This window comes from Octopus sinensis, linkage group LG7 (genome assembly GCF_006345805.1).
Source record: "Octopus sinensis linkage group LG7, ASM634580v1, whole genome shotgun sequence".
Taxonomy (NCBI): domain Eukaryota; kingdom Metazoa; phylum Mollusca; class Cephalopoda; order Octopoda; family Octopodidae; genus Octopus; species Octopus sinensis.
This window is the reverse complement of record NC_043003.1, coordinates 12,548,811-12,561,844: the sequence shown is the minus strand read 5'-3', so window position 1 is coordinate 12,561,844 and position 13,034 is coordinate 12,548,811. Positions and strand designations below refer to the sequence as shown.

Genomic DNA, 13,034 nt, shown 5'->3' with positions numbered 1-13,034 from the left:
TATTTATTTTGAAAACACAAACATTCCCACACACACAGTTAATCACCTTCAATCATAAGTTCTAAAAATATTAACGAATGCATTACATTTTCGAGTAATAAACAAAACAGAAAAATGGTTCAAAAATTAAAACAAAATAAAAGTTTAAAATTAGGGTAGAAAATAAAATGATTCTGTATATAAAGAAATTTATAATAGCAACATTAACTTTTTATATAAATACTTTTTAAAAAAGGGTTAAGGAAAACAAACCCTAGATAGTAAAAGTGGTTTTATAGTGAAACAATACACTGCAGTAGAAAGCAGACGTGGGTAGAAAAATAGCTGGTCAAGTCTGATTATTGAAGCTGGAGTTTTTTTAAAATAGACAACCACAGCAACCAAATCAACATTCTTTTATTTTTTTTTCTTTGGTGTGAGCGAAGGGGACGAGAGGTGGCGGATATGAAAGAGCAACACTTATCTTTCAACATGCAGATTAAAGAATTTAATTTTAATTTAAAAAAAATGAATAATGTAATTAGAAATAATGATTTTTGCCAAGACACACACAAAATATACTCCGATTTGATGAGAAGAAATGAGTATGGTTGGTAGTATTCATGAAGGCAAAGCTAATCCTTATCAAATTTGAATTCAGACTGTAAGACCCTGAACTAGATACCACAAAACCTCCAGCCACACTTTTTTTACTGAATAGCTACATTTAGATAATATTATTATAGTAGATGGATGGCTGCTTTGATTCATATCAAACTAAGCTGTACTTCCAATCATAAATGCAATGCCCTAGCATGGCCACAGTCTTTGGGCTGAAACAAGTAAAGGAATGAAGTAACATATGAAAACGAATTAAACAATTCAAAGATATATATATATATATACACACACACATATTTTTTTCTCTCCTTGTTTTTTTTCTGTGTCCCTTTCTGTAGAAGAGCGTAGGCTCAAAACGTAAAAGACTTTTTCTATTCCTGAGCATTATACTAATACATCTGTTTGCTTTGTACACCACCTGTCTTCGTCTTTTGTTTTTTTCGTGAACTCTCCCCCTATATATATATATATATATATATATATTAGATCATTTTCCATGTTACCAATAAAAATACTGAATTGGACATTTTCCCATACATTTTCATATCAATCAGCAATATTCATTTTCTTAAGCTATTCTCATATTACAAATATATTAAATATGCCAGAAAAGAAGCTTACGAACATTTGCTATCAGCATCACCACTGTTAGATTTATTTTTTCCCCAAAAAAAGTTGGCCAGTATATTTAATGTGTAGTAATGGTAAAAAATCTAGAAAGGTTTCCATCCAAACAATAACCTCAGTAATTTGATTTTTTTTTTTTTAACTATACTCTCTCTATTACTTGTTTCAGTCATTTGACTGCGGCCATGCTGGAGCACCACCTTTAATCGAGCAACTTGACCCCGGGACTTATTCTTTTGTAAGCCCAGTACTTATTCTATCGGTCTCTTATGCCGAACCACTAAGTTACGGGGACATAAGCACACCAGCATCGGTTGTCAAGCAATGCTAGGAGGACAAACACAGACATACAAACGCACATATATTCTGTCTACCAAATCCACTCACAAGGCTTTGGTCAGCCCGAGGCTATAGTAGAAGACACTTGCCCAAGGTCCCACGCAGTGGGACTGAACCCGGAACCATGTGGTTGGTAAACAAGCTACTTACCACACAGCCACTCCTGCGCCTATGGTAATTTTTATTGATTTATTTGAATATTTTTTTAAAAACTACTCTCCCCTTTAATAATTTGCATTGGAGTTGTTTAACAAGCCATACCTCCTTGCTGAGACACAGTAAAAGACACAACTAAGAAAGTTATAAATTGGTGGAATAACAGTTGTGAATAGCTTGACTCAATAATTCATGTTAAGATGATATATATAACTTGTACACCTGTGTACAGTTATTTTCATGCTTGGCTGAACTCTAAACAATAACATAATTCCCAATTCAAACAATACAAAATCTTCCAATACACACCCTACAAACATACTGTCATCCGAGTGTATTCTATACCCTACCTATATATCACTACTTCCCAAAACCTACATACACCAAGCCTAATTATTATTGCATACACCTAACATCTACTCTCCAGAAAAACAACTTGAGAAAAAACATTTATATATATATATGATGTAACCACATTACTACAGTAATGTGGATACACTCCCCATTTGTTATTTTACATTCTAAGACAGTAAGGTGTGATATGAAGGAAATTTGGTTGTTGTTTTGAGAATATCAAATGACATATTTTTCTGTTAAATTAAGATAGCTTCCTTTCTTTTTAGTGTTTTTTACTTCCTAAGTTCAGAGAAAGGGGCAGTGCTGAGGCTTTTGAGGTTGTCCAAGACCAGTGAGATTGATATCATTAATGTTCTTCTCGAACCTTTATAAGTGAACATCTGTAGGAAAGATATGATGAAGGAGGGAGTTTCTAGAGGGCCAACGTTCTGGGAAGAAAGGGCTGGGGTTGGAAGGATACAATGAGCGTAATGAGAAGAGAGACAAGCTGCATGAGGGAGAAAATAAGTTTAACTGACATGTTAAATTTTCACAAAATATAGTGCCTAATCTGTGCATACACATACATATGTGAGTATGTGTACATGTGTGTGTGTGGCTGAGTGGTTAGGGGGTTGCACTCATGATTGTAAGATTGTGGGGTTTTGATTCCTGGACTGGGTAATGTGTTGTGTTCTTGAGCAATACACCTCATTTCACATTGCTCCAGCTCATTCAGCTGGCAAAAATGAGTAATCCTGTGACAGACTGGCATCTTGTCCAGGGGAAGGATCATATATGCCACAGAATCCAGGAAACCAGCCTTATGAGCCTATGACTCAGGAAGGAGCTTTGACCTTTTGCTTCATGTATGTAATGTACAAACATACATATGTCATTGTTTCTTTTATAGCAGAAAAATATGAATGCACTGAATATAAGTTGGTACTGCAGGTATGCAGAGTCTGATATATATTTAGTTAATAGCATTACATATCTGAACCTGACATCTTAGTCTGTTGATCTCACGGATGACTATAGTCATCAGAGACTATACTCAAGAAAATATTCTCAATTTACTGAAGAGTGCAGTCAGCTACAAGGACGAATAAAAAAAGCTTCAAGCCTAGAATCACAATCTATTTTACCCTATCTCATGACAAAACACACACACACTAGTCTTCATTGCGTTTGGTAGTAAAGTGAAAGTAGAAAGCTATAAAAGATAATGAGAAGTCAGCTAATTCTTAGTTTTACTAGAAATAAGAGATTTTAATCATAAAGATGGTGTAAGCACGAAAAGATCAGATCAATTAAAATCACCATGTTTTACCAATTTGCACATTTTAAACAAATATTCTGATGTTACTGACTTCTGAATGAGAAAGAATGACATTAAAAGATAAATGACTTTAAAGTGTCACAACTATCTTCATTTTGAAAATTGTGTTAGGGGAGTATGGAGACTAAGATGTAACGAAAATGAAATTCTTACAAACACATACAAATCTTATGTATATATAAACATATAAGAAATAATTAATAGTGACAGAAGCATAATTAATATAAAAAGATAATATTTATCAGCAGTAGTGGACAATTATCTCCCACTAGCAATATAAACCCAAGTGCTTATATGCACCACAAGTCTATATGAGAGGTTGTCTCATGATAAATAAAACAGTATTTTGTGTTCTAACACAACATCCACTTTTAAGGAGATAAACATTACCTATATACATGTATTTTGCTAAATACCTTTGAACAGGATTTGTTACCAAATAAGAACAATGAATCTCCTTGCTATAATTTATAACAAATAGGGACAGTGTAATTAAATGACATAAATATTGTGAAAAGGATTAGGACATTCTACATTTGCTGAATATATATTTCAGCAAATAGTTTTTGCTACATTTTGATAAGAAAATTTTCATTTTCCTGCAAGGTAGAACCATAACAATCTTTCTATTAAGATTTCAGGAATACAAATTTTGTAAATCATCCAATATTGAAGAAGATTGGAAATTGAATGATCAAAATGTGAAGATAAAAATATAGAAATGCTAATGGACCATTTGATGTCAGCATAATAATGCTTAAAATTTGAAAATGTAATGCATTGTTAAATTTTCAACAGAAGAACTGTTTCACAAAGCATCTGTTACTTCCAACAATAAAAATGAAAAAAATTGTGAAACCAGTTACATAATTGCAAATAAATTTTTATGAAGTGAATTTTCTTAAATTGTATTTTTGAACTTTCTCTTTTCTTTACACTTTCTAGTGATGTGGAAAAAATGTTTTTCCTGTATAGTGTGTGTATGAAACAAACAAATAAGTGAAAACTTTCTCCAATTTCAAATACAAACACATCACAAAATTAGAAAAAGAACAAAAAAAAGGAATGAAGTGTACTAAGATATTTAAATGTTATCAGGGAGAAAAGCATAGGAATAAAGGTAGAGAGGGGAGAGCCAAGTAAATATCAAGAGAATGTACATGAAAACATAAAAAGGAATGAGAGAGTGAGAGACAAAGAAAGAGGGGTTGTTTAGAAAGGGGCTTCAAAGATAACATAAAAGAGGTGGGAGAGCAGGGCTAAGGGGACAAAGCATTTGTTAGAGAAACACAGCATGGATAATGTCAACTGCAAAGTCGGTAAAGTTTGGGGTGGGCTATGGACTTGGCTAGTTTTGACCAATGATTATGACAAATGAGGATGATGATAACATTTCAGAAGTATAATTGAAATAATTAATTCAATTTTGTTTCATCATTTTTTAAAAAAATTAGGTTTTAGAAAAATGTTTTAAATACAAAGCATACATATGTAAACAAATGAGAATAAAAAGAAAAAAAGGAAAATAGAAAGAGTCAAAGAACCCATGACAATGATTCCAAGGCTCACAAGACATTTGCAGATTTTTCTGTGTCCTAACAGTTTTGTAGCCATAAACCTGTAAACTATCCGATCAATGTTCTAGCCTCTTGATCTTTTACTTCATCTATAATCCTTTTAGAGTAAAGATATTTTTTTGTTTCTTTTAGTCATTTGATGGTGACCATGCTGGAGCACCACACTGCCTTTAGTCGAACAAATCGACTCCAGAACTTATTCTTTGTAAGCCTAGTACTACTTATTCTATCGGTCTCTTTTCCTGAAATGCTAAGTTATGGGGATGTAAACACACCAACATCAGTTGTCAAGTGATGATTGAGGGACAAACACAGACACACATGTATATATATATGTGTCTTTTAGTCTTTTACTTGTTTCAGTCATTTGACTGTGGCCATGCTGGAGCACCACCTTTAATCAAGCAACTCGACCCCAAGACTTATTCTTTGTAAGCCCAGTACTTATTCTATCGGTCTCTTTTGCTGAACCGCTAAGTAACGGGGACATATATATATATGACAGGCTTCTTTCAGTTTCCATCTACCAAATCCACACACAAGGCTTTGGTTGTCCCGATGCTATAGCAGAAGACACTTGCCCAAGGTACTACGCAGTGGGATGAGAACCCGGGACCATGTGGTTGGTAAGCAAGCTACTTACCACACAGCCACTACTGTGCCTATGTTTAAATTTGCTGAGATAGTTAATAAACTTCTCCAATGCTTTATTACTAACACACACACACACACATATACACAATTTCATATATACAATAGAGAAAGTTTCATAAATATTATCTGAGTGGTTATCAGCAAACTTCAGTGAACACAGTAAAAATAGAAATATAAAAATAGAGGCTTAGCATGGGGTCTTGTAACATAAATTCAGTGGTCATGCCTTGCAGTATTTATTATGAAACTCTACAGCCTGAATTAAAATTCTGCCAAGGTTAAGCTTGTCTTTTCACCTTTTTGGGGGTCAATAAATAAAGGGAATTAGCAGAATTGTTACAGAGTAACACAAAATGCTTTGCTCTGTCCTTTGCAATCTCTTGGCAATGCCTGCAATAACATTGGTGCTTATCCTTCCCTTTACACAGCATCAATGGAAATAACAGGCAACTGGCATGCACAGATAAGTGCTGGCCTTCAAATAAATGAATAAATTGTCCTTGCCTGAGCCCATGCCATAAGAGATATATGAATCATAACAATTTGTAAAAGGCCACAAATTGCTTGTGGTGGAATTATTCCATTTTTATGGAATATTTTACTAGGAAGCTCACTTGCTACACTGCACTTGGGAAACATTTATAGAATTATTCTGTTTCTAGCTGATCTGTAAAGGACAAATGAAGAGACATTTTTGTACGCATGACCTATTGAGTCAAGTACATCAACATCAAAAATCAAAGGAAATTGTAGTTGTGATCCCTGTGCCAGTGGGATGTAAAAAGCACCATCCGAATGTGGCTGATGCCAGCGCCGCCTTGACTGGCTTCCATGTCAGTGGCACGTAAAATGCACCAACCGATCGTAGCCGTTGCCAGCCTCGCCTGGTACCTATGCAGGTGGCACGTAAAAAGCACTCACTACACTCAGAGTGGTTGGCGTTAGGAAGGGCATCCAGCTGTAGAAACACTGCCAGATCAGACTGGAGCCTGGTGCAGCCTTCTGGCTTCCCAGACCCTGGTCGAACTGTCCAACCCATGCTAGCATGGAAAACGGACGTTAAACAATGATGATGATGACAGTCCAATGCATGGAGATAGATAACATGTGCTAGATGATGTAACAGAAGTAATGTAACTCAGAATAGACAATAAAAGAAACAATACATTAAATATTTATTTAATTACTTGTTGATCAGAGTGGTACAGTGGAAGCATGCTGGGCCCATAACCTAGAGGTCCACAGACTGAAACTAAATTCTACTAAGAAATGAGTATAATTTTAGATGTTTACACATCTAAGTTGCCAAGAAATATAGCAACCATGAATATGTTTAAGGAGTCACCAACTGACTGGAGTACCGTAAGCCCTCGACTAACATGGGTGTTATGTTCCAACCCCACCCCACAACAGGTGAAAATCTGTGAAGTAGAAACAGTACTGTATATTTTTTTAATCATTTTTATAATTTGCCCATATCTATTTTATTATAAATGCAAAACAACACCATGGAGGAATCGGCGTAGGCTTAAATAATAAACTGCAATAGGTGAATCCTGATGTGGCGAGGGATTACTGTACAGCAAAACCCTAAAAGTGTAGTACGTAGAGATGATAACAAGAACAGGACTTTTAAGTTAGTATATAGGATTGACCTTAGTAAAGCAAAACTGCCATTGGTAGTATTTGAAATTGGGATGTAGAGAATATCAAACTAAATACAACAAGGCATTTAATCTGGATCTTTATTGTTTCTGTCATGCTTTGATTTATGGTTTATCTAAAACTGAATATGTTATTTTTTTTGTTTTTGTCTTACTTTATTCTGTTGTTTGTAGAGAAATATGCAGTGTTTGTTTATTTATTTATTTTTTTTGTTAGGTTGCTCTTGAAACGCATCCAAGAAAAAAAAAACAAACATGCAAACTTGGTCATTCACAAAATTTAAACATAATTCCTCGTCTAGCTCTTCTATTTTCCTTTTTCTTTATTCTTATTTCTTTATGTATGTATTAAATTCATGTTAATGTGTATGGGCACATACACATTAAGTAAAGTCTCCACGCAGAACACATATCATCCACACATATTTACACACACATACCAGCAAAACTTTTTCTTTTACTCGTTTTCATTACAACCACCACTACACTTTTATCTCACACACACACACACATGCACATGTACTCGCGCCACACACACACTCTAAAAACTGTGTATGTGAGTCTGTCTCCTTTAATGGCTATCCCTTGTTTTAATTTGAATAATTAATCCTCTGATGGTCCCAATGCAAATGAAATTTATTATGCAATGAAAATAATTGTAATTAATTCTGGAGAAAACAAAATTATAATAAACAACTCAGAATTATCATTAAACATTTTTTTAAGAGGAAAATTTATCAAGAGCCAACTGACCAGTTTTAACTCATTTCTCCACTGTATATATTTTGCAATAGCAAGTAATTTTGATTAGCCTCAACAAAGGATCATATTTCTGCCAATGCTACGATCCATATCCATAACTTGTTGTTTGACTGACACTACTATAACCCCTACCCTACATGAAAACATTATTTACATTTGACAGATATTTGTCCTCATCTTGTTTGTTGTTAACACAACGTTTCGGCTGATTTACTCTCCAGCCTTCATCAGGTGTCTTTGGGAATTTTCGAACCTGGGTTATCATTCCTAAGGTATTTTTCGATGTTATTATTATTATTATTCAGGTCACTGCCTGGAATTGAACTTGGAATCTTGGGATTAGTAGCCCATGGCTCTTAGCCACTATGCCATATGCCTGAGGACAAATATCCGTCAAATGTAAATAATTCCTCATCTCTTAAAAACAGAACTGTATTACCCACACCAAAAGTTCAAGTTCTTTCACTGTTTTATTCCTTCAAGACATTTTCCATTTTTTGAAAATTCCTTTCATTCTTCTTCACAAGCTCGTTGTTGACTGTTGATACATGATTTCAATGAAATCATTGTCACGTAGTCTTTTGAATGTGAAGATAACAATTCATAAATATTTACCAAATCAACAACCAAGAAGCAAAGATTTCTTCTAATAATAGCAATTTCATTGAGTTTGTTTACTAGATTTTTGAGAGTAGAAGACATTCAGTTACGTATAGGATTATCCTAGACTGCTCTGATACAGGTGGCTGTCACTTCTCATGGCTAGTGAACATTTTGAATTGTTTGTTTGATGTTAAATCATTTCCAAAATTCTTGAAGAGTAATAATACCTTGTCCAGTTGTAACTTCAGTTGCCTATGAGAAAGTTTGTTGAATAGAATAGGCCTAAGGTAAAAATACATGGACGTTAGTACAAAAATAATTGAGTAAGAATGACCAAGGGCACTATGAAGAATCAAAAGAACTTTGAAAACTTACTCATTTTTCTAGCAATAGCTTTATAATTTCTGGACATGAAATAATCTTCTAACAAGAACCATGACTTTTTAATCTCAACACTAAATAACTAGAAATGATTGTTTGTTGTATCCTTTGAAAGTCTTTGAGCTTATTGTTTGATCAATTTTCCTTTTGACTTCAGCTCAAAATTGCTCCCAAATAAAAGGGCTAAGCAATCTTTTGATGTATCGTAACCAGGTTGCAATGCTTCGTTTTTGCTAAGACAATTCTTAATGGGGGGAGTCATTTTCTTTTTGTGCCTTAATGGCAATTTCTTCAAAAAAAAAAAAAGGCTAATTTCATTAATGTTGAAAATTCCAAGAATTTTGAAATAATTTTCTTTTCTTAATTTCTTTCATCCAACTAGACACTTAACTGCAGCATCTTCATCGGCACCTTAATATTTGTCTTCTTTCAATGAAGAACAAAAGTTAAGAATTTTAATCATAAAATTATTGGAATTTGCTTCTGGTTACAAATCTTCCAACTGAAGTATTAATAGATCTTCCATTTCAACAATTATTTGCAGGTTTAATGATGGGAAAGCTACTTCATCTTCACCTGTATCAATTCACTTTGCCCAAAATACTTTGTATTGTTAACTCACTTCTAACTTTAGTTTAGTTTTTCACCATGATCAAACATTTTAATAATGTCAAGTTTAATGTCAAGAAAGATAACTTTTTTTTTCTCCTTTTAGTAATTTCTACAACAGCATCAATTTTTCATGTAGGAACAGCACAAACATGTGCATGTGTGTTAATTCTTTTTTGAATTTCAAGACAAAGTAAATTTGTAAATAAATGTATAACTCATCTGTTCACACCTGAGACTAAAAAGAAATAGAGGCACAGTGGCAAGGATGAGGAGACGTTGTTGGCTCAGCAGATCCCATGCAGCTATTTGCATACCATTTTCAAAACATGGTAATACTACTTTATAAGGTGAAAATTAAGGGATGGTTACAATAGACTTAATTGCAATAATTAACAGAGCATTCATTAAAACAACAGTAAGCAAAGAACAGTTATATCATCATTGTTTAATGTTCACTTTTCCATGCTTGCATGAGTCAGACTGAATTTGTGGAGGTAGGTTTTCTATGGCCAGAGGCCCTTCTTGTTGCCAACCCTCACTAGCTCCCAAATAAGGTAATATTTCTCCATGACCAGACATAAGTCAGAAGATTGGAAATGAAGAATACTGCTTGCATGATGGTGCCACTCGCAAACAACTATTATGCAATGTCAAAGAAAGGAGACAGCAACACACACACATTTTTATACATACACACGTATGCACACATATATTCATACATACAAGTACATACAAATGTATTCACACACACACATACTCTTCTGTTAAATGAAAAATTACAAAGTTACAAATAAAAACACAAATGGATGAAATATAAACAGGATTAAATTTGTACACAGCAGTTGAAGATTTAAAAAAAAAAAAAGAAATTTTTGCAATTTTTGCTGAACAGCATAAATGAAATAAATTTCTTAGCAAATGATAAGAAACAAGAAACTTCATCTGTTAATATAATAACCATGTAAAGTAATATCTAAATTACAATTTAACAAGATATAAAAAAAAATTAAGTATTTTAATTATCATTTTACTTCTGTGCTGAAAACAATGAAGAAACTTGTTGCTTTCATTTTCTTGGTTTTTTTCTCTAACGTAGTTCAAGAAATATAAGTTTACAAATTAGAAACCAAAAAAGACTTATTAAAAATAAACAGTCTTTTTTTATTTTCTTCTTCTGAAATGCCATCCAAGACAGATTTTAGTGTGGATATCTGCAAAATCAGCCAACCATTTACCCTGGCTGGATCAATTAATTTCATGCAGAAGATCCACTCTGGAAAGACCCCCAAGGAAAGCAACAGCAATAGTTAGATTAATATTGTTCATAGTCCAGATGCCCAGCACACTTTACACTTACCCATGAAATATCTCCATTCTGGAAAAAAAATCAAGTTTAATGACAAATATCTCATTAAAAGAGAAAAGAAAAAGGAAAAAGAAAATGCTTAACTCCAGCATAATTTGTCGTTCAGAAATTATGCCTGAGTTTCTTTGGGGAAATTTACTGAAATCACTGTTATGTTCTCCTCAGATAACTTCTATTATTTTTTTATAATCTAAACAAATTGGTTCATACCACTGAGTGGTATGTTACTTCTCTTAAGTCAATCTCGTTGAAAATAGTTGCTACCTCCCTCTCAAGGGTTAATGGTTGGAGTTGCTAAATGTTTTCTAAGTGTAAAACATATGCTACAGTAATTCATGCAAAAGTCTGAATTGGTTTCAGTATCTTAAATGGAGAGAGGAATTAATAGTGACAGACAACAAAGAGAGAATAACAGCAAACTCCAGTAATAACTACAGAGAACAAAACTCCATTACATTTCGTATAATGGGTTACAAGAACAGAAATAAAACTTTTTTTTTCTTAATATTTTAAATATAATTGTAAATTGAAGCTCTTCATATTCTGATATTTGCATGAATTAGTATAACAGATGACTGCTTCGCAAATGAATATTTTTGATGAGTAAAATGTTCAACCACAGAGTAAGATTGGTAGCTAATTCTTATCAGTGAGACTGAAGCAAACAGAGTAAAGTGACACATTACAATGCTTGTAGACAGCTGAAGATAAGCTTATGGTAGACATTTGGTATTAGTAAACAGTATATTAACTACTAATATGATATGCGTGACACTTATGCTTATCAGATATTATTAAAAGTGGAATGAAGTGAAATAATTACAATCAGATTGTAGACCAAATTTAACAGTCTTTTCTATTCTATAATACTTAATATATATTTTTTTTTTACAAACTGAACTAAGAAAGTTGAGTCAACGAAATTAGATAGACAGAAAAATAGTTTAGCCTGAAGATAACTCTCTCTTAACAGCTAAGCCAAACATCTGATTAAAAATTAGGAAATTTAACTATTTTAACTCAAACTACTTAACTGGTCACCTGTTGTATTATTGCAGTGTTTATTGTCTTTATTAATTTATCTGAGGTAGAAGAACAGGCACTTATAACATTTTGAATTATCTTGGATTGGGAATAACAATAGCCTAATGAGGTTGGAAAAGGTGAGGTTCTGTTTAAACATCAGAAAATTGATAGCTGGAAGGGAGTCCTGATGTATTGTAGCTCTGAAGAGGAAGGATCACATAAAGCATTTAATACAGGGTCTGAGAAGAGAGATACAATATGAGTAACAAGAAAAAAAACAGATAAATTGAATTTAAGTGAAGATAGGCACTGATTTGGAATGTCCTGCGGCTCAGAGACTGCTGTAGTTACAAAAGAAGAAACAAAGGAAGGAGACATTAAGGAATCAAGAGATGCAATGTTAAGTGAAGATGTATTTACCAAGAAATTACTCAGTTTTGAGATGAATTCAGAATGCATGCATGCATGTGCACGCACGTCTGAATGATGATATACTAGCAGAGTGTACTGATGTCTTTTTTAGTGCATATCATTGGAAATACAAAGTTATATGGGTTGGATATATTCAGGACTTCATCCTTTCGGGGTCGATAAAAAAAGTACCAGTTTCCCACTGGGGTCAATGTAATCAACTTAGTCCCTTTGTCTGTCCTTGTTTGTCCCCTCTATGTTTAGCCCCTTGTGGGCAGTAAAGAAATACATTATTATTATTATTATTATTATTAAGGCTGTGAGCTGGAAGAATCATTAGCAAAATGCTTCCAGCTTCACAGCTTGAGTCTGAATTCTGCTGTGGTCAACTTTGCCATACATCTTTTTGGAGTTGATAAAACAAGTACCAGATGAGCACTTGGGGATGGGGGGGGGGGGTCAATGTAATCAACGATTCTCCTTCTTCAAAATTTCAACCTTATGCCTATACACGAAAGAATTATTATTATTATTATTGTTATTTATTATTATTATTACTATTTTCATTATCATCTTTC

The 13,034-nt window shown here is 33.5% G+C and overlaps 1 protein-coding gene across 17 annotated transcripts in view; it reads right to left on the bottom strand.

Annotated features, from left to right (window-relative positions):
* The window catches only part of LOC115213920 (liprin-beta-1), a 488,566-nt gene that overhangs the window by 76,237 nt on the left and 399,295 nt on the right, over window positions 1-13,034 (bottom strand). For 14 of the 17 annotated variants that reach the window (XM_036504518.1, XM_036504513.1, XM_036504519.1 and 11 more), the window contains one exon: window positions 11,011-11,028. The exons of the other annotated variants lie outside the window; for them this stretch is intronic. In XM_036504518.1, coding sequence (XP_036360411.1) covers window positions 11,011-11,028 — 18 coding nt within the window. The remainder of the gene's footprint in view (window positions 1-11,010; window positions 11,029-13,034) is intronic. 17 annotated transcript variants of the gene reach the window in all.